Source organism: Coenobita brevimanus, chromosome 101 (assembly GCF_032717465.1).
Source record: "Coenobita brevimanus isolate Jiangsu-jjx chromosome 101, ASM3271746v2, whole genome shotgun sequence".
Classification (NCBI taxonomy): Eukaryota; Metazoa; Arthropoda; class Malacostraca; order Decapoda; family Coenobitidae; genus Coenobita; species Coenobita brevimanus.
In genome coordinates, this window is record NC_137054.1 from 50,868,517 (window position 1) to 50,889,984 (window position 21,468).

At 45.2% G+C, this 21,468-nt stretch overlaps 1 protein-coding gene across 1 annotated transcript in view; it reads right to left on the reverse strand.

Moving 5' to 3' along the window:
- Window positions 1-21,468, reverse strand: part of LOC145414862 (DNA-directed RNA polymerase II subunit RPB1-like) — a 236,097-nt gene that overhangs the window by 103,003 nt on the left and 111,626 nt on the right. The window contains exon 5 of the mRNA XM_080284285.1: window positions 8,594-8,816. Within this exon, the coding sequence (XP_080140411.1) occupies window positions 8,594-8,816 (223 nt within the window). The remainder of the gene's footprint in view (window positions 1-8,593; window positions 8,817-21,468) is intronic.

Below are 21,468 nucleotides of genomic sequence, written 5' to 3' on the forward strand. Positions count from 1 at the left end.
TCAGCTGAAGAAATTTTAATGTCAGCCATGAAGAAGTCAGAGGGGGGAAGTGATGGAGGAACAGCACCGGAATCGTCTAAGATGGAATTGGAGGAGAAAGTCTGAGTGAAAAGATCTGCTTTATCAGTAGAAGAAATAGCTACAGAGCCATCACAGTAGAAAAGAGGAGGGAAGGATGATGAGGTAAAGTTATTAGGAAGGTTTTGGGCAAGGTGCCAGAAGGAGCGGGAAGAATTCGAGTTAGAGAGTTGAGAGCACTTAGTATGGATGAAATTATTTTTAGCAGAGCGAAGAACAGACTTAGCACGATTCCTGGCAGAAACGTATAAAAGATGTGATTCAGGGGTGGGTTGGCTCCGGTGCCTTTTATAGGCCCTCTCCTTGTTGCAGACAGCATTAGAACAAGCGTGATTAAACCAAGGCTTTCGTGCGTTAGTCAAAGGATATGAGAATGGAATGTATGCTTCCATGCCCGAGAGAATAACCTCTGTAATGCGCAAGGCACACCCAGATGGCTCCCGGCCATGGAAGCAATAATCATTCCAGGGAAAATCAAAGAAGTACTGCCTGAGGGCCTCCCAATCCGCAGCTCCAAAGTGCCACAGACGACATTTCTTTGGAGGGTCCGCAGGCCGTACTGGAGCGATAGAACAGGTTAAGGTGATAAGGTTGTGATTGGAAGAGCCCAACGGAGAGAAAAAATTAACAGTGTAAGCAGAAGGATTAGTTGTAAGGAAGAGGTCAAGTACGTTGGAACTCTCTCCAAGGCGATCATGGGTACGGGTAGGGTGCTGTACAAGCTGCTCTAGGTCATTAAGGATAGAAAAGGTGTAGGCTTGTTCACCAGGTGGATCAGTGAAAGGAGAGGAGAGCCAAAGGTGGTGGTGAACATTGAAATCTCCTAGAATGGAGATTTCAGAGAAAGGAGATATGGATAGAATGTGTTCCATCGTTGAAGTAAGATGGTCAAAGAATTTTTGGTAGTCAGTAGAATTAGGAGATAAGTAAACAGCACAGATATATTTAGTCAGAGAATGACAGGAAAGCCGAAGCCAGAGTGTAGAGAATTTGGAAGAATCAAGTTCAGGAACACGAGAGCAAGATAAGTTGTTGCGTATATATACACAACAGCCACCTTTGGCTTTGAAATGAGTATAAAGAAAGTAGGAGGATACAGAAAAGGGTCTGCTGTCAGTTGCCTCAGACAGCTGAGTCTCAGTTAGAAAAAGAAGGTGAGGTGGTGCTCAACAGAGCGAAAGTTAGAGGAAAGCCACGAATGTTGCAGAAATGAAGAAGAAGAGAGTCAGACAGTGGTTCCAGGCAACCTGAGTCGTCACCAGGAGAGGGGCAGAAGATGGGGGCATTTATGGTCCCCCCCTCTGGGAACTCCGAGGCTGTTATTCGAAGCCATTTTTTCTTTTTAAATTTTGAAAAAGAAGTGTGGTGTGTACTGTGCATGTAGTTTGGTGTTGATAGTTAGAGAAACTTGTACTGAAGAGCATGCTGGCCTACGCTCTGTGTTACTGAGACACTGAAAAAGTTCAGCAAAGGGGGATGGTCGGGACCTCCTAGTCCCGAGGACTGATGACCCGGGAGCTCCAGCTCTCCCTATCATCAGCTTTCCATCCACCTTGGGAGTACTGCCCTGCTCGACTGGTGCTACAGTCTACTGGCGAGTTATTGCTGTTTATTCACTGTCAGAGCCAGACAGTAAGTGTTGCAGGTGGCTCAGGGCACGTCGCTGGGATGTGGTGATGGGCTACCCATTGCAGACGACTCTGAATATAGCCGCAAATTCACGTCCAGTGGAGACCACCATGGCCAATGTGCTGGGCTGTGGCCCGGAGGTAGAAGGCAGGTCTTGGTGAGGCAGTGGTGTAGGGCCAGGGCTGGGCACAGCAGGGGTCACAGGCCTAAAAAAAAAAAGGTGTCAATGGTTGACTGATGTAGGGAACAGCGATTCTGGCGACTGATGATGCGCTGTCTAAAACCGTGCACTTCCTTCACAAGTCCCAGAGGCCCCATTTCCCTGTCACAGTCTGGGTGTTCCAGGTAGTCAAGAACAAACTCGATGTGCTCCAGGAGTGCGCCCAGTTTGGGGATAGCTGGAGCAGCGGTGCACTGAGAGGAGTCTGCATCATCAATGCTGTCCTCATTGGAATCTTCCAGCTGGGTACTTGTACCTACAACAGAAGATGCGATCTCAATATCAGACATGATCTGATACCCAGGATTGCCCTCGTCGTCATCCAACCACTCAAGCACTTCGTCCACGTCCACCTCATCGCCAGCTGCACGAAGATTTGCATGGAAGTCACCCACGTCAAAACCTAGAATGTCATACACCACATCAGCTCCAAGCAGACTTCCTTCCATGCACTGACCCAGCTGTAGATGGCAGCCTTCATGTTGTAGCGACGAAGGTTTTACAAAGTCCGCTGGCCTTCCATGTCCTGTCCCTCCCTGCACTTGTCCTCGTCCTCAAGAACTACCATCACCTCGTCCAGGAACTTCCGACAGTACAGCCTTTTCGTTGCCACAATCACTCCTTGGTCCATTGGTTGGATGAGAGCAGTCATATTAGGTAGCAAGAACAAGCACCTAATCCGGCCATTTTCAGCCATCAACTCCTTGTCGGATGGATGCACAGGTGCATTGTCCAAAAGAAAGAGAACCTTTACCTGGCTGCGTGGGATTCCCAGTGTGTTCATCTGATAATGGATGACCTCTTGACGATGTGCCAGTAAAACCAGTCTTTGAAGATCTTGGCTGTGAACCAAGCCTTCACAAAACAGTACCAAACAACAGGAAGGGCATCCATCAACTCATGAAGGCACTGAGGCTGCTTTGCACAGCCAGCAATAATGGGCTTGAGCCAATGCATGCCATTAGCATTGGCACAACACAAAGCAGATATCCACTACTTGGAAAGCTCATGTCTAAGTATACACTTCTCCGTCTCTTCTGCTAGGGTGTTTGTGGGCAGCGAGCAATAGAACAGACCAGTTTCATCAGCACTGTAGACTTGAGCGAGAGTAAGGTCCTCCTTGTTGATCAAACCCTTCATCTTCTGCCGAATCTCTTCTACTCCATCCTTGTTGGCACCCAATGCTTCGCCATGGGCCTTATGGTTAGGAAGGCCATGCCGTAGTTTGAAGGCAAAGAGCCAATCCTCAGATGCCTTGAAGTCTGGGGAGTCGTGTAACCTTGCGAACTTCTCTGCAGCAGCCTTCAGCTCTGTGCCATGCACCAGCACACCAGCAGCACATTGCTGACGATACCAAATCAGCGTGGAGCGGTCGATTTCTGCAAACCTGGGAGGGTACATAATCTTCCTCTGCACACTGCGTTTAGTCTTTGATGCCAAGTCTGCCGTGTACTGGGTGAGTTTGTCCCGGGATTTCTTGATATCGAACAAGGTAGAGCGGGCCAGGTTTGATTCACGGAGGATGTGCGAGGTCGACCATCCTGTGGCCAACTTCTTCAACATCTCCCTCTTCTTCTCCAGGGTCAGACCCACTCGTTTCCTCCTCAGGTGGCTGGGCCATTGTCAAACATATGAGTAAGAGGCAGGAGAAGGACAGCAGGGCCTGAAGCAAGTAGGGCACCACCACAAAAGCAAGCACTTGGGCAGCCATGGATGAGTGTGCAGTCACGATGGTAGGTAGGCAGGAAACGGGGAGGGTGCAGGGGTGCTCTAGTGGACATCGGAGGAACTACACACTAAAACACAGCTGTTCGTCACTGCGTGGCAAATTTAAAGCATGGATGAACATGTCAGCTTTTTTTTTTTTTTTTGCATTTTTACGTTTTCTGGCCATTTTTGGTGACCAAGGACCCAAGCTCAAAATGTCCGAGACTTGGATGTCCAGGTCTTAAAGGGATTACTACCTTTTTTCATCCCACCCCATGATGTGTAAAAAATGAGGATTTTTTTTTTTTTTAGTTATTGTTTATTATAAACTTGAAGATAAACATCCAGGGCAACATCTGGTGAAGAAAAAAAAAATCTCCCTCTCTCCACCTCTGCATAGCATCATGCGTAAGTTTGTATAGGGGTGTAGTGAAAAAATGTATTTATTTATATAATTTTTTTTTTGTTTATTATAAACCCCCTGGGGGTAGGGGGGTTCCAAGAATACTCCCCCAGTATCCCTGCTTGTCGTATGAGGTGACTAAAAGGGTTGGTGGTGGGTTAGTGCCCCACCCCGTAAAAAGAACTAACTAAAAAAAATGAATGAAGTGCCTCGGACAAGGATGGACCATACGTTGACGACTAAGGAACGGACAAAGGACATTCTTAGGGTGGGAACATGGAATGTGAGAGGAGTGAATGATGAAGTGAAAGAGAGAGAGATTGTTCAGGTGCTTGAGGATGCAAAAATGGATATATGTGGATTGACTGAAACTAAATGAGAGGTGAAAGGGTGAGAGAATGGGATTATGGTTTAGGTATATGTGCGGGAGTCAATGAAAATGAGAGGGCAAGAGAGGGAGTATGTCTGATGATAAGCAAGAAGTGGAAGGAGAATATAAGAGAGTATGGAACAGTGGGTGCAAGGATTGTATGGGTGAGGATGAAAGTAGGCATACAAGCGTGGGCGATTGTATGTGTGTATGCCCCGACAGAGGATCGAGTGTCAAGAGCGAAAGATGAGTTTTGGGCGAGTGTAGAAGCGTGTATGGACAAGGACAAGTTTGAGAGGAGCGAGAGAGTGATGTTGATTGGAGACATGAATGGCAAAGTTGGGAATGTACGAGTGGATGGAGTGGTTGGTCAGTGGGGTGTGCCAGCTGACGTAGATGGGAATGGAAGTGCTTTGGTGGACATCTGTGCTTGTCAGGGGTTGGCAATAGCCAACACCTACTTTCGGCATAAGATGATCCAACGGTATACATGGAGAGTAATGAGGAGGATGGATGGTGAACTTGTTGAACGAAAGGCAATGATAGACAACATGTGTGTGGATGAGCGAATGAGAAGACAAGTGTTGGATGCAAGAGTGTGGAGAGGGTGGGGGAATGGAGTCTCGGACCATCACTTAGTGATGGCCAAGGTAGAGCTGCAAAGAAAGTGGTTGAGGAGACGAAGAGGAAGACAGGAGGAAGCAGCTCCTGTGAGAAGAGTGGAGAAATTGCAAGATAGTGAGAAAATGACAGAGTATAAGAGCACAGTGGAAGAAAGATTGGGAAGGTATGAGCTAGAGCAGATGGAAGGGGTGGAAGACGTATGTAAGATATTCACAGAAGAGATAGGCACAGCATGTGAGGCGGTTTGTGGAGTGAGGAGATGTAAGGGTGTGCAAGGGACAGCATGGTGGAATGATGAGGTGAAACGAGCTGTGGAACAAAAGAAGAAGGGATATAGTGAATGGTTAGCGAGTAGAGGTAGGGGAGAAGATGAGAGAGAGATGAGAGAGGTATATGTGAGCAGGAGAAGGGAGGTTAAGAAACTGGTGAAAGAGAGTAAGAAGAAAGTGGATGAAGAGTTTGGGAGGAATCTGAGTGTGAAATCGAAGGAGAGTAAGAAATTGTTTTGGAAGGAGGTAAGAAAGTAAGGCAGTGTGAAAGCGGAAATAGTAGGGGAGTGAAAGATAGGAATAATAGATTGTTGGTGGAGAAGAGAGAGAAATTGAGGAGATGGAAGGAGCACTTTGAGGATTTGTTGAATGTAGAGAGTGAGAGCAGTGCAAGTATAAGTGGTTGGGGAATGGCTGGGAAAAGAAGAGATGAGAGGAAGGAGGAAGAGATCAGTAGGGCGGAAGTAGTGGAAGCAATGAAGATGATTAAGTTAGGAAAGGCCCCACGAATTGATGGAGTGTGTGGTGAAATGCTTAGGTATGGGGATGAGATTGTTGTGGAGTGGATATGGAAGTTGTGTAGATTGGCTTGGGAAGAGGGAAGGGTTCCAGAGGACTGGAAATCAGGTATCATTGTTCCTTTATACAAAGGAAACGGAGAGAGAGAAGTATGTGGTAACCATAGGGGTATTTGCCTTCTTAGTGTGACTGGTAAAATATATGGTAGAATACTCATTGATAGGGTTAGGCATATGACAGAGAAGCTAGTTGGAGAAGAACAAGGGGGATTTAGGAAGGGAAAAGGGTGTGTAGATCAGATATTTGATCTGAGATGTTTAGTGGAGAAGTATCTAGAGAAGGGAAGGAAAGTGTATGCTGCCTTCATGGACTTGGAGAAAGCTTATGACAGAACAGACAGGCAAGGTATGTGGAAGGTATTAAGAATATATGGAGTGGAGGGGAAATTGTTGAGTGCTGTGAAGAGTATGTACGAGGGAGCTAGGGCTACGGTGCAAGTGGATGGTGAGCTGAGTGAGTTCTTTGATCTCAATGTGGGACTGAAACAGGGTTATGTGATGTCTCCATGGCTGTTTAATATATACATGGATGGGGTTGTAAAGGAGATGCAAGGTAGGGCAGTGGATGTGGGGGTGGCTCTAATGAATGAGGGTGAGATTTGGAAGATTCCAGTGTTGCTGTTTGCTGATGATACAGTATTGTTGGGTGAAGATGAATGGGAGTTGCAAGGTTTGGTGAATGAATATGGGACAGTGTGTAGGAGAAGGAATCTGAAAGTTAATGTAAACAAAAGTAAAGTTATGGTGTTTGAGAAGAATGAAGTCACAGAGTGCAGTGAGGTTGGATGGTGAGGATATGGAGAATGTGAGTGCATTCAAGTACTTGGGTAGTGTGATGAGTAAGGATGGAACACTGGGGGATGATGTGCGTGAAAGGGTACAGCAGGGAAGGAAGGTTGTTGGTACACTGAAAGCAGTGATGAGAAATAGGGAGGTGAGTATAGAAGTTAAGAAGTCACTGCATGATAGTATTGTGATCCCTACCCTGACGTATGGAAGCGAGGCGTGGACCTTGCAAGAGGGGAACAAGTCAAGAGTGAGAGCAGTGGAAATGAGTTACTTGAGAGGAGCATGTGGAGTGACGTGGAGGGACAAGTTGACGAATGAAGAAGTGAAGGAACATTGTGGGGTGGATGTGGATGTGATTGAGAAGATTAGGAGAAATACACTGAGGTGGTTTGGACACGTGAAGAGAATGGAGAATGAAAGACTGATTAAGAGGGTGTATGTAGGTGAGGTGGAGGGAGGGAGAGGGAGGGGTAGACCGAGGATGAGGTGGAGGAATGGAGTTGAGAGGTATATGAGGGAGGGGGAGGTGAGTTGGGGGGAGGGTAGTCAAATGGTGGGTGACAGAGCGACCTGGAGGCGTTTTGTCTGTGGCCACCCTTTGCGGGATTAGGGTGTCGGGCTATAAATAGATAGATAGATAGATAAACTTGAAGATAAACATCCAGGGCATCATGTGGTTAAAAAAAAAAAAAAAAAAAAAACTCTCTGCCTTTGCACGGCGCCACATGTAAGTTTGCATAGGGATAGAGTAGTTAGCGGTAATGCACGGCCACTAGAAGGTTAGCACAGCCTAAGTTGTGGCTCACAACGCGGTGCTTCCCAGCCTGAGGTGTGGCTCGCAATCCATGGGTTAATAATTAGTAATGACGACGACGACGACAACGATGATGATAATAATAATAATAATAATATAAATAAATTCCCCTCAACATATCAAACAGCAAAATCATCAGCTGCTATGCCAGTACAGCAATGACCACTCCCACAGCTACTTCCCCCCCTCCCCCAAACACACATGCATACATTTACTTAAGCACAGAAGTTCATATTCACCTCACAACATAGCTGTAATTTATCAGTAACAGTTTTGTGATCACTTTATTCTCTGCCAAAGATACATTATTACTCAAGTTTCCTTAGCCCTCTTTAGAAGAGTATCAGTTCAACTAAGACAGTACACCAGCCAGTTCTAATGCTTTTCTTGTTAAGCTTGACAGTGCAGACACAGCCCTCCTTCTGTCCAAACTGATCACCTTAATCTGGAGTATCATTTCCATGCTGCAGTGCTTAAAAAAATTTTCTGCTCCAGTGTGATGGGATTTATTTAATTCTGGTTAATTAATTAATTAATTAATTAACTCATGCCTTTGTGGTCCATATGATTCATTTGCTGGTCTCAGACATCTTTATGGCAAAGGCTAATCCACAAGGTGGCAGTAAGCAAGGAGAAATCACATGCATTCAAAGAACACACACGCAGGGTTGGGATGAGGAAATAAGGGACACTAGCCGTGTGCCCTTATAACAGGGGTTTGGCAAGACGATAGAGGCACTCTAGCCATTTGCCCTAATGACAGAGGTTTGGTTAAAAAAAAAAAAAAAAAAAAAAAAAAAAAAAAAAAAAAACTGTTCTGCCTGTAACACACACCTGATATGCCTATGTAAAACATGAAGGATGGGGTTAATGTTGTTAAGTCCACAACTGTGGTGTTGCAATAAAATGATAATTTAGAATGAATTTGTTTTAAACTGACATTTTACTGTAATATACCAGGCTGACAGTTCTGTCATAGTGTTCTCTAGCTGGGCAACTTTTACGAAGGAGCAAAGCATCAACAATAATCATCCCTGATAATATATACAGCTCCAACTGGAATTCTGCATGATACAAAATTCAACCTAGCAATTATAAATTCATTTATTTACCTTAACTCTATGTCCCATCATGGACATTTTATGCAAGGTTGGCTGACGGTTGAAAATCACAAGGTCTCCATCTGTGATGTGCCTTTCAACCTTGTAGCCACACTGTAGGTGAAGATCAGACGGCTTAGGATGGTAACGGAGGTCAATCCTTGCACCATTGTCACGCACAATATACTTGGCCCCTGGGTACTGGTTGTTGCCACGCTTCACAAGTTCCATCATCCTGAGAATACATTAATATTTTATAGTCCAGATATCATCATCATGGCATTGTGTGAAACAAAGATGAAAGGGTGTGAAGTGGAGGAGTGGGAGGGTGTAAAATGTGTACGGTCGGCCATCAATGGGTGAGGAAGATGCAAGGAAGGAGTTACTTTGTTGATAAATGAAGTGTGGCAGAGTGGAATGAGAGACTACAAATGTGTCAGCTCTCAATGCATGCATGTCAAGTTCAAGTGCGAGAAGGTGAAAGTGGCAGTCACTGTAGCAAGTGCACTGTGTGATGACAGGAGTCAGACAGAGACAGATTTTGGGATAAGCTGGATGTAGTAGTAGGAAAAATACGCAGGAGGTACAAAGTGTCTGTAATGAGCAACATGAATGGGAGAGTAGGCACTGGTCCTGTGAATGATACAATGGGTAATAATGGAGTACCAGGAGAGAATGATAATGGGAAGCAACTGAAGGACCTGTGTCAGGAAAGAAGGCTGTGCATTTGTAATTCTTATTTCCAACACAAAGATGCGCATAAATATACATGGTATAGAGGGAACAGAGATCGTGTTGAAAGGAGCCTGACTAATGATGTGCTCAATGAGAAGACAATGCTGGGAAGTGTTGCTGATACAAGGGCTGTGAATGTACGGTACAAAGGTTTGTAAGGTCACAGCACTGTGGAATGCAAGACAAAGCTGTGAGGAGCAAGGTGGAGAGAGATGAGGAGTCAGGGAGAAAGACTGAAAATCAAGAAGCTGAGGATCAAAGAAATGGCACATGATTACAGGACCACAGTAAGGGAAGAGTTAGAATCAGTGAATTGGAATTAAATGGATCTGGACAGCTTGTGGAATGCATATAGGGACTGCTTAGTTAGGAATGCTAAAGCAGTGTGTGGTTTGGCAAGAGTAACAACAAAGAAGAATGGGATGGCATGGTGGGATGAAAAGGTTAAGAAAGCAGTGGAGGAAAAGAGGAAGAAGTGGCTAAAGTGGATATAGGACAGAGGCTCAGCTGAAACTCTGAAAGTTACACATAAAGAGACTAGTGGAGAGGAAAAAGGGAGGAGGTATATGATGATCTAGGAAGAAAAATGAACACAAATACAGTAACTCTGAAAATAGGAAGTTATTCTGGAAAGAGGTGTGGAAATGTAGATGTGAGAGTGGAAAGCAATGTGAAAATGTGAAGGATGTAAATGGTAGATAATCAAGCTATGGGGATGAAGTATCCTCCTACTTTCTCTATCCTCACTTCAAAGCCAAAGATGGCTGTTGTGCGTATGTACACAACTTATCTTGCTCTCGTGTTCCTAACCTTGATTCTTTGAAATTCTCTACTCTCTGGTTTCAGCTTTCCTGTCATTCTCTGACTAAATATATCTGTGCTGTTTACTTATCCCCTAGTTCTACTGACTATGAAAAATTCTTCAGCTATCTTACCTCTATGATGGAACACATCCTATCCATTTCTCCTCTCTGAAATGTTATCAAGTTATAAATGAGGTACCAAATACTGTCTTGTTCTCCTCCATACATACGTCATCCAACAAACTTGATTCCTTGTCGAGTCTGACTGCATCAACTTCCAAAGCTAATTTTCTATCACTTTCCACTTAATACTGCACAAAAGTAGTTACTTACAATCCCTCATCAAAGTGTTTCTTATTCACCAGCATATCACACTGAAAGTCACCTTCCCTGCTCAACAACCACCACTTTCATCTAGGTATACCATACTTTCAAACTACTGTATGTAGTTCACAAAATTCTCAACCAGCTGACAAAGATCCTGTTCACCACTTACAAGCAAAATAGATCTATGACTTTCCACCCTTCACATTTGATCACCATTCCTATATTTTTTTCTATATCTTAAGTTTCAGTATACCTCATAACCCCATTCTAGTTACTTACCAAGAGGACATCACACATCAACACATGACAGTCAACCATTCGTTACAGTCACCTACTCTAACACATTCTGCACTATGATCAAAAAAACTTTTTACAGCATTCAACACCCTTCCATAACCCCTGTAGAAATGCAATACCTACCATAATCCTTCTGTTTTCACTTTATTGTATGCATTTTGTCCATATTCATAAGTGCCATAAATACCTGGCACAAATTCTCACGTTTTCTCTACGAGTTGTCTCACCCAGTACAGTACAGCAGTATCTACACATCCCCTACCCTTCCCAAAACTACCCTGTTCATAATTCATCATTTACCAGGTGGAGATCTTCTGCCCTGGTTGGCATACCACCTTGGAGAAGGAACACTCTCGCGTAAAACCTGGATAGCCACAGTCAAGGACTCCATGCCCCTCTCCATAAGCTAGTGATAAGCCCCCTCCTGATCTGGGATGTTGGGGTAAGGTTTGTGTCCCTTCCCTGTAAAAAGCAACCTTAAGCGTATCAGATGAAGGACGAGGGATAGGAGTCAGTGCTTTTTGCCTGATCCTGACCCAGTTTTGCTGGGAAGGTCCTCCCTTGGGTGTTGGCCTGGCGGGGCATTTTGGACCCTGTCATGCTGGCACCCACCATGGTGGTTGCTGGGTAAAGCCTACGGGACCCCAGCAACCGGATGATGGGGGTGGAGGTGGGGGGTGTGGGGCCTGGCCCAGATCCTCCTTTTGATTCATGTCGTGGTGGCGCGAAGGATGCGCGAGCCCGAGGCTCCAAGCGTGGGTTTCACCTTCAGAAGGCACAGCAGGCGGGAGCTTGGAATGTTCTAAGCCTTTCAAAGAATGATCGACTGCCTTTGCTGTCACGAGAGTTGGGGCAATTGGGAATCGGCACAGCTGCATACTCTGAAGTGAGGCGACCCAGACATGGTGACATCAGTAGCGATGGTTACACATACTACTGGTCTGGCTGTGATGATGGTGCCCATCTTAGAGATGTCACCGTGGCAAATGCTGCTCACTTTGTCTCTTGTGTCAACAGGGTTACTCCGGTTAATGCGCGTATAATGCTGGTGAGACTGAAGCGTTCCTTGGGCTTCGTCTCTATTATTGCAGTGACCGACTCAACTGCAATGAGTGATCTTGATCTTGAAGAGAAAGAGCAATTCTACACCAAACTTGACTCTGTTGTGGAACGGTGCCCCTTGCGGGGTTACACTCCTGGTCTTGGGCGACTTTAATGCAGTTACTGGCACTGACTGGGAGGGCTTTGGGGATTGTGTAAGTCCCCGTGGTGCTGGAACTAGGAAGTCCAATAGCTCTTACCTTCTGGATTTTACAAAATCCCGTAAGTTAAGAATTGCTGGATTCTGGTTCCAACAGCCAAATCTTCACCGCTCGACTTGGTATCTCAACACCGGAGGGGTTGCTAAGGAGACTGATCACATTCTTACTAGTACTCGCTGGAGGATCCTTCTGAACTGCTGGGTTTTCAGGAGTGCAGAGTTCTTTGTTACTGATCACAGAAATGTTGCTGCTCTAAAGCTACAAATGAAACTTGACAGGTTCTCAAGATGCCTCCCCAAAAGTTTCCATCTTAAGAAACTCAGGGATGAGGAGTGTGCATATGAGTATGCAGTGGCAGTCTCAAATTGGTTTGAAGTGCTATGTACTACTGAGGATCCTGTTGAACAATGGGATATCTTTAAGCATGCTACCCTGGCAGCAGCTGACGCGTGTAATGGAGACCACCTGAGATCAAGGAGGGGATTCATCTCGCAGGGGACACTGGCCACAATTGAGGAGTCATGCTGCCAGACTGGCAGGGGATAGGGAACAGCACAGACTTCTGTTTCGACAGGCATGAGTTTCACTGAGAAGGGAAAAGGAGAGATCTGTCAGGGAAATCACTGAGGAGATGGAAGGCTGTTTTCATGCAAATAACCTTCGACCTGCCTACCTATCCCCGAAGAAGCTCCACTCCAGACCCACCTCTCAGTTTAACTCTGTTCGGACAGCAGATGGACAGCTCATGCTGGGGGCAATTGAGTATAGAGCTCGTTGGGATGAATACTTTGAGCAGCTGTATATGGCTGAACCTCCCAGTGGAGAGCTTCCATCAGCTGGTGTACAACCACTGACTGCTGTCCCACCAATTAATGAAGCTGTGCGTTCTCTAGATGACGTCAAGAAAGCAGTGGCTAGGTTGAAAAGTGGAAGAGTAGCTGGTGTTTGTGACATCCCAGCAGAACTGATCCAAGCTGGTGGCAATGATCAGGGGGTTACATGCAGTCTTAGATGCCGTTTGGCAGACTGGTATCATTCCTCCTGACTAGACTAAGGGTTCAGTCACTCCTCTCTGGAGAGGAAATGGAGACCAGGATGACTCTAGTAACTAAAGTAGTATTACAGTGCTGTGTGCCAGGCAAAGTCCTTGCTCACACTCTCCTGATGCGTATCCAGGACCATTTGCTACAGTTTCAGAGGCCTGAGTAATCTGGAGTCATGCAAAAGAAGTCTACTGTTGACCGTATCCTAACTTGATGAGTTTTTGTGGAATGCTGTCCTGAGTTTCGACAAGGTCTGCTAGCTGCCTATGTGGATCTCAAGGAGGCGTTTAACTCAGAGAGGTATGGCTACTACAGGAACTCCTGTGACTCCGTAGGATCCCCGCAGGGATAATCCGACTGACTGCTGGCTTGTACTCAAACACTGAGAGTGCTGTCAAGTGTGAGGGGGGGGGGAATATCCGACTTCTTCCCAGTCAATTCTGGTGTAAGACAGGGATGTGTCCCTACCCCCACACTTTTCACTGCATGTATGGATTAGATACTGGACAGGGCTGTGAGTCAGTCGCTGTGGGGGAACTGGCAATTTCAGGGTTACCGACCTTGATTTTGCTGATGATACAGTTATCCTAACAGACTTGCTGGAGATACTACCGAGTGCCCACAAGGAATTTTGCGAGAATGCGAAGCCATTGGGATTAAAGGTCTCTTGGTCCAAGACCAAGATTTAGGCACTTGGGGGAATGTTGGATGCAGCAGTTCAGTCTGTCAAAGCATGTGGTAAGGATACAGAAGTCTTGGAAAGATTCACTTATCTTGATAGTGTGGTCCCCAACAATGGCAGATCAGACAGCGAGATCTCTTGTAGCACTGGTCTGGTCTACAGGTTATGGATTCACTCAACTCTGGCATTTGGCGCTGTTGTCATTTCTGTAAAAGGCTGAAATTTCGCATCTTCAAGGCACTCCCTGTCCTACTTTCTGGCTGTGAGACACAGACACTAAAGTGACTTGAAGCAGCCAACTGACTCTTTGGTACTGTACTAAGTGTCTTCACAGGATCATGGGATATCCCTGGTACAACCAGGTGCATAATGAGCAACTCTCGATACCGTAGTTTATTGTAGTTTGCTGTTGTATAAACTCTTAAGGCGTGGTTTGATTGTGGTTCGTTTTCACCGCTGCCACCAATCTCAACAGTGTGGTCGTAGATACTTGTAGAGAGATAGGGAAGTCGCTTGTGGATCGTCAAGCACAGACAGAATAAAGTCGTGAGACGTAGTGTCAACGAGGTGAGTTACTGCACTCTTGGGTTACCAAGTTTTTACTGCACAGTTATATAGTGAGTTACAGTGTAACGGAGAGTGACAGCCTAGTGACCCTAGTGTCAGGCCTAGTCTGTTACCCCCCTCTCCCCTTTTCTCTCTCTAATCCCTGCTGATCTGAAGGGAATCTCTCCAACATTATATACAGCTTTGAGAGGATGAGTGTGTGTGATGTAGAGTCTGGCAGATTTGCATGGACTAACCAACTAGGGCTGGTTACTCCATGTGTTTGAATACATCATGAAATTCTTGGCTGTCTGGACTACAAAAGAATTTGAGATACATTATAAGTTAAGAATTCTTGATGGTCTGGGACAACAAGATTGTGGATATACATTATGTGAATTGACATTCCTAGTGAGAAACTGTGTATGTCCCCAGCAGACACTACATCCTGTACATTGTGTTATGAGATATATACTAGTGCCTATATAAAGTCTACATATCGCTCGGTCATGCCCATGCCTATATAATGTCTACACAACTACTCCATGAGACTGAATAGAGGCCTATTGCCCAGAGCTGGGCACTGCAATCTAAAATTCAACTCCGCAAACCTCTGACCCTTACCTTCCGCTACTGCAATTCTGCAATGAACTTGGAATGTGCAGTTCCGCTACCTCAATACTGCAATCGCCATACAGTTTCACAATTTTCAATACAAAATGCACAAACAGGGTGTTACATCGATTGGTAAGGTAGTGAATTATTGTATTTGTAATCTAGTTAAAAACTGAATTATGAACAGTCACTACTTACTAGTGACTGTTCATAATTCAGTTTTTTTTTTTTTTTTTTAATACGGTAACAGAACGGAGGAAGGAAAAACAAATGAATATAAAAAAAAAATCATCCATACACCAGATTACTGATGTCCTCTGTTCATAAAATATCTGTAACTGTTCGACTTGAACAGATGTGGGTTGAAATTTGGAGGGAACAACTCTGGGGAAGCGAGTTCCAGAGAGATGCAGTTTGGGGAATGAAAGAATTCTGATAGGCAGAAGTTGACTGGCAGAATTCCATCTGGGCCTGGAGCTTTGTTGGTAGGTAAATTGTCTAGGATGGATTTTACATATCTTGTCTGTATTTTAAGTGGGGCAATTTCAGAAGATTCAATTTCAAGTACTGTACTGGGACATTCTGGCTGGAATCGTCTATGGTGTATATTTATCACTTCATATTTTGTAGCAGAGTTAGGGCATACCACAAAAATCTCACAATACTAATATTATAATAATATAATCATATCCTTTATTTCAAAAATAATGTTACTTACAAGGAAAAGAAATATCCTTTGTGTGCCACTTCGGAAAATCAATCTGACCAGGAGCAGAAGGCAGTCCACAGAACTTAAATAGATGATTCATAGAAATGTGCTTACTCTTGTACATAATAAATCAGTAAGGCCACAAAAAAAAGTATTTTCAGTGATCGCCATTACATTTGCCCCTAAGATTGTAATCTGTCAAATCGTGGAACAACTGTGCATGATTAGCTATTTGTGCCACAAAATATACTGCCACGCTGGCTTTTATCGTATCAAATCACTTCTGGTATTGCCCATCCCTACTGCTGTATGACATAGCGATGCCTCGCCCGCCACCGTTGCTGGCTGGGAATCCTGTTCAAGCCTAATATTCATGAGTCATACTGTAGCCTATACTAACACCGATCGCCATGTGGGAGATTACGGACAGGATTGTGATTGTGGAAGTACAGTAATCCCTCCAGCTGCTGCTGGCTGGGAATCCTGTTCAAGCTTGATATGAGTCATGCTGTAGCCTGTACTAAATGACACTGACCGCCACGTGGGAGACTGTGAACAGGACTGCGATTGTGGAAGTACAGTAATTCCTCCAAGATCTGATGTAATAGAGCCAAAGGAATGTCCGGGACTTAGGTTTGTCCGGGACTTGGGAAAATGCCCCCTGGACAGGTACTCATGGACCCTAACCCAAACTAACTTTGAAAAACACCTAACTCCCTACTGGACTGCACAGCACCTATTTAACCCTTTAACCGCGGGCATTGTTTTGACCTGACTGGCCCCCTCCGCAGGGATTCCAGCCAAAATGTAAACAAACTTTAAACCTTTATAACTCTGCACAGAATAAATCTAGAGCGAAAAATAAGGTACCATTAGAAAGTACTAACCTTCGGCTTTCCAATGATGTAGGTTTCACTGGATGGGCAGTGCCATTAGAAGTGAGCGATCTAAAATCACTACCTGGGGGTAGGGGGGTTTCAAGAATACTCCCCCAGTATCCCTGCTTGTCGTACGAGGCGACTAAAAGGGTTGGTGGTGGGTTAGTGCCCCACCCCGTAAAAAGAACTAACTAAAAAAGCGAACAAAGCGCCTCGGACCCGGACGGACCATACGTTGACGACTAAGGAACGGACAAAGGACATTCTTAGGTTGGGAATGTGGAATGTGAGAGGAGTGAATGATGAAGTGAAAGAGAGAGAGATTGTTCAGGTGCTTGAGGATGCAAAAGTGGATATATGTGGACTGACTGAAACTAAATGGAAAGGTGAAAGGGTGAGAGAATGGGAATATGGTTTAGGCATACAGTATGTGCGGGAGTCAATGAAAATGAGAGGGCAAGAGAGAGAGTATGTCTGATGATAAGCAAGAAGTGGAAGGAGAATATAAGAGAGTATGGAACAGTGGGTGCAAGGATTGTATGGGTGAGGATGAAAGTAGGCATACAAGCGTGGGCGATTGTATGTGTGTATGCCCCGACAGAGGATCGAGTGGCAAGAGTGAAAGATGAGTTTTGGGCGAGTGTAGAAGCGTGTATGGACAAGGACAAGTTTGAGAGGAGCGAGAGAGTGATGTTGATTGGAGACATGAATGGCAAAGTTGGGAATGTACGAGTGGATGGAGTGGTTGGTCAGTGGGGTGTGCCAGCTGACGTAGATGGGAATGGAAGTGCTTTGGTGGACATCTGTGCTTGTAAGGGGTTGGCAATAGCCAACACCTACTTTCGGCATAAGATGATCCAACGGTATACATGGAGAGTAATGAGGAGGATGGATGGTGAACTTGTTGAACAAAAGGCATTGATAGATCATGTGTGTGTGTGGATGAGCAAATGAGAAGACAAGTGTTGGATGCAAGAGTGTGGAGAGGGTGGGGGAATGGAGTCTTGGATCATCACTTAGTGATGGCCAAGGTAGAGCTGCAAAGAAAGTGGTTGAGGAGACGAAGAGGAAGACAGGAGGAAGCAACTCCTGTGAGAAGAGTGGAGAAATTGCAAGATAGTGAGAAAATGACAGAGTATAAGAGCATAGTGGAAGAAAGACTGGGAAGGTATGAGCTAGAGCAGATGGAAGGGGTGGAAGACGTATGTAAGATATTCACAGAAGAGATAGGCGCAGCGTGTGAGGCGGTTTGTGGAGTGAGGAGGAGATGCAAGGGTGTGCAAGGGACAGCATGGTGGAATGATGAGGTGAAACGAGCTGTGGAACAAAAGAAGAAGGCATATAGTGAATGGTTAGCGAGTAGAGGTAGGGGAGAAGATGAGAGTGAGATGAGAGAGGTATATGTGAGCAGGAGAAGGGAGGTTAAGAGACTGGTGAAGGAGAGTAAGAATAAAGTGGATGAAGAGGTTGGGAGGAATCTGAGTGTGAAATGGAGGGAGAGTAAGAAATTGTTTTGGAAGGAGGTAAAGAAAGTAAGGCAGTGTGAAAGTGGACATAGTAGGGGAGTGAAAGATAGGAATAATAGATTGTTGGTGGAGAAGAGAGAGAAACTGAGGAGATGGAAGGAGCACTTTGAGGATTTGTTGAATGTGGAGAGTGAGAGCAGTGCGAGTATAAGCGGTTGGGGAATGGCTGGGAGAAGAAGAGATGAGAGGAGGGAGGAAGAGATCAGTAGGGCGGAAGTAGTGGAAGCGATGAAGAATATAAGTTGGGAAAGGCCCCACGAATTGATGGAGTGTGTGGTGAAATGCTTAGGTATGGGGATGAGATTGTTGTGGAGTGGATATGGAAGTTGTGTAGATTGGCTTGGGAAGAGGGAAGGGTTCCAGAGGACTGGAAATCAGGTATCATTGTTCCTTTATACAAAGGAAACGGAGAGAGAGAAGTATGTGGTAACCATAGGGGTATTTGCCTACTTAGTGTGACTGGTAAAATATATGGTAGAATGCTCATTGATAGGGTTAGGCATATGACAGAGGAGCTAGTTGGAGAAGAACAAGGGGGATTTAGGAAGGGAAAAGGGTGTGTAGATCAGATATTTGTTCTGAGATGTTTAGTGGAGAAGTACCTAGAGAAGGGAAGGAAAGTGTATGCTGCCTTCATGGACTTGGAGAAAGCTTATGACAGAATAGATAGGCAAAGTATGTGGAAGGTATTAAGAATATATGGAGTGGAGGGGAAATTGCTGAGTGCTGTGATGAGCATGTACGAGGGAGCTAGGGTTACGGTGCGAGTGGATGGTGAGCTGAGTTCTTTGATCTCAATGTGGGACTGAAACAGGGTTGTGTGATGTCTCCATGGCTGTTTAATATATACATGGATGGGGTTGTAAAGGAGGTGCAGGGTAGGACAGTGGATGTGGGGGTGGCTCTAATGAATGAGGGTGAGATTTGGAAGATTCCAGTGTTGCTGTTTGCTGATGATACAGTACTGTTGAGTGAAGATGAATGGGAGTTGCAAAGTTTGGTGAATGAATTTAGGACAGTGTGTAGGAGAAGGAATCTGAAAGTTAATGTAAACAAAAGTAAAGTTATGGTGTTTGAGAGGAATGAAGTCACAGAGTGTGCAGTGAGGTTGGATGGTGAGGATATGGAGAATGTGAGTGCATTCAAGTACTTGGGTAGTGTGATGAGTAAGGATGGAACTTTGGGGGATGAAGTGCATGAAAGGGTACAGTAGGGAAGGAAGGTTGTTGGTACACTGAAAGCAGTGATGAGAAATAGGGAGGTGAGTATGGAAGTTAAGAAGTCAATGCATGATAGTATTGTGATCCCTACCCTGACGTATGGAAGCGAGGCACGGACCTTGCAAGAGGGGAACAAGTCAAGAGTGAGAGCAGTGGAAATGACTTACTTGAGAGGAGCATGTCGAGTGACGTGGAGGGACAGGTTGACGAATGAAGAAGTCAAGGAACGTTGTAGGGTGGATGTGGATGTGGTTGAGAAGATTAGGAGAAATACACTGAGGTGGTTTGGACATGTGAAGAGAATGGAGAATGAAAGACTGACTAAGAGGGTGTATGTAGGTGAGGTGCAGGGAGGAAGAGGGAGGGGTAGACCGAGGATGAGGTGGAGGAATGGAGTTGAGAGGTATATGAGGGAGGGGGGGGGGTGTTGGGGGAAGGGTAGTCAAATGGTGGGTGACAGAGCGACTTGGAGGCGTTTTGTCTCCGGCCACCATTTGCGGGATTAGGGCGTCGGGCTATAGATAGATAGATAGATAGACATACGATAAACACCCACTCTGTGTTCACTGAGCAGGTAAAAGGCACTGTAATTGCCTGCACTTCACTGCCACATCAGCGGTGTTGTCACTCACACAGCTGGACAGATACTGATGCGTGTTTGGTCAGGGGTGGGGTGAGGGGCCCGGGGGGTGGGAGGAGGGAGGTGGGGGTCGGCTGGAGTGAAAGAACTTAATAGCTACTTTCCCTTGAAACAACTGGCGTGCGGAAAAAACGCACAGTGTTCAAAATATTCACAAACATTCCAGAATGACACCCGCGGTTTGGTCCAGTTTTTGCAATGTCATTCTGGGATGACACCTGCGGTTAAAGGGTTAAGACCCTATTCACACAAGTAAGGGACACAGACCATGAGATAAATGAAAAGGAAACCAGAGAATGAGAAATCTGGAGCATGGAAAATATTTAGCAGTGTACAGGGTACTTACGACACGTCCGTGGCAATCACGAAAATTAACCTGCCTCCTCCATGGCTCTGACAGTGGTGAAGGTGCACTTGAAGCATATACAGTAATCCAGTATTGTGCTGCACTTAATCCTTTCCACTGTGAATTATCATTGTTTAACACTGCACATTCTGTTCTTACTTGCGCCATGCCAGTTGCAACACACCAGTGTTGCACTCTGCACTTAAATCCTTTGCACTCTGAATTCTCATTTCATAACACTAAACAACACTGTAAATTCCCATGTGGTCTAGTGGTGAGGTATTGCAGTTTAATCACTGTTTATTCACAAAAACGAGCTGTGGGCAGCCATGGCGACGAGCTTGCAGTCATGATGGCAGGTAGGCAGGAACTGGGGAGGAATGCAGGGGTGCTCTAAAAGTCATCAGTGTAATTACGTGCCAAAACACAGATATTTGTCACCATACGGCAAATTTAAAGTAGGGATGAACACATCGGCTTTTTTTTTTTTTTTTGTCCAAAGACCCGAGTCCAAAATGTCCGGGACTTGGCCGTCCGGGTCTTAAAGGGATTACTGTACTTCTGCAATGCAATGGCGCAAGTTTCGGACGAGTTTGCCACAATCGCAATTCCACAACTGAAATCATGCAGTCCGCTGTTGTGGAAACTGTGGATTGCAGAAGTGATTGCGGAGGTGCCCAGCTCTGCTGTTACCCACATAATACATTAATGCCAACTCCACCTACATGGGCACATGACCCACTTTCCTCGGGCTGATCCTGCTCACAGAGTGATCTCTGAACGAGTTAACCCAGGATAGAAGAAGCCAAGGGAAAGGCAATGTAACTCATGGATGGAGCAAGTTGATTACTCCTATCAGGAGATACTTTGAGGATGAAGAGTTGCTGCCTGGCGGGTTGCACAAAGGGACCCGCATGGGTGAAGTTGAAGGGTGAGTGAGGCTATGCGCCCAAAGGCATTTGCCCCTTCTTGACCGATTGACTGATGTAGTCCTTATTGCCTCTTCAATTAATTTTTCATATATCTTTCCTTCAGCACTCAGCACACACACACACACCTCTCTATAACTTCTGCATTTACTTCAATCACCTTTTGTATACATGAATACTCAGTCTTTGCAGTCTTCTTCCACTTTACTGCTACTGGTAGCTACACCTCCACTCATCCAAGCTTTCAAACATATTTCCTACATGCATTTCATTCCACTCTCACCAATAAATACATTTATTCATCCCTGCATATACTATGTCAGCACCTG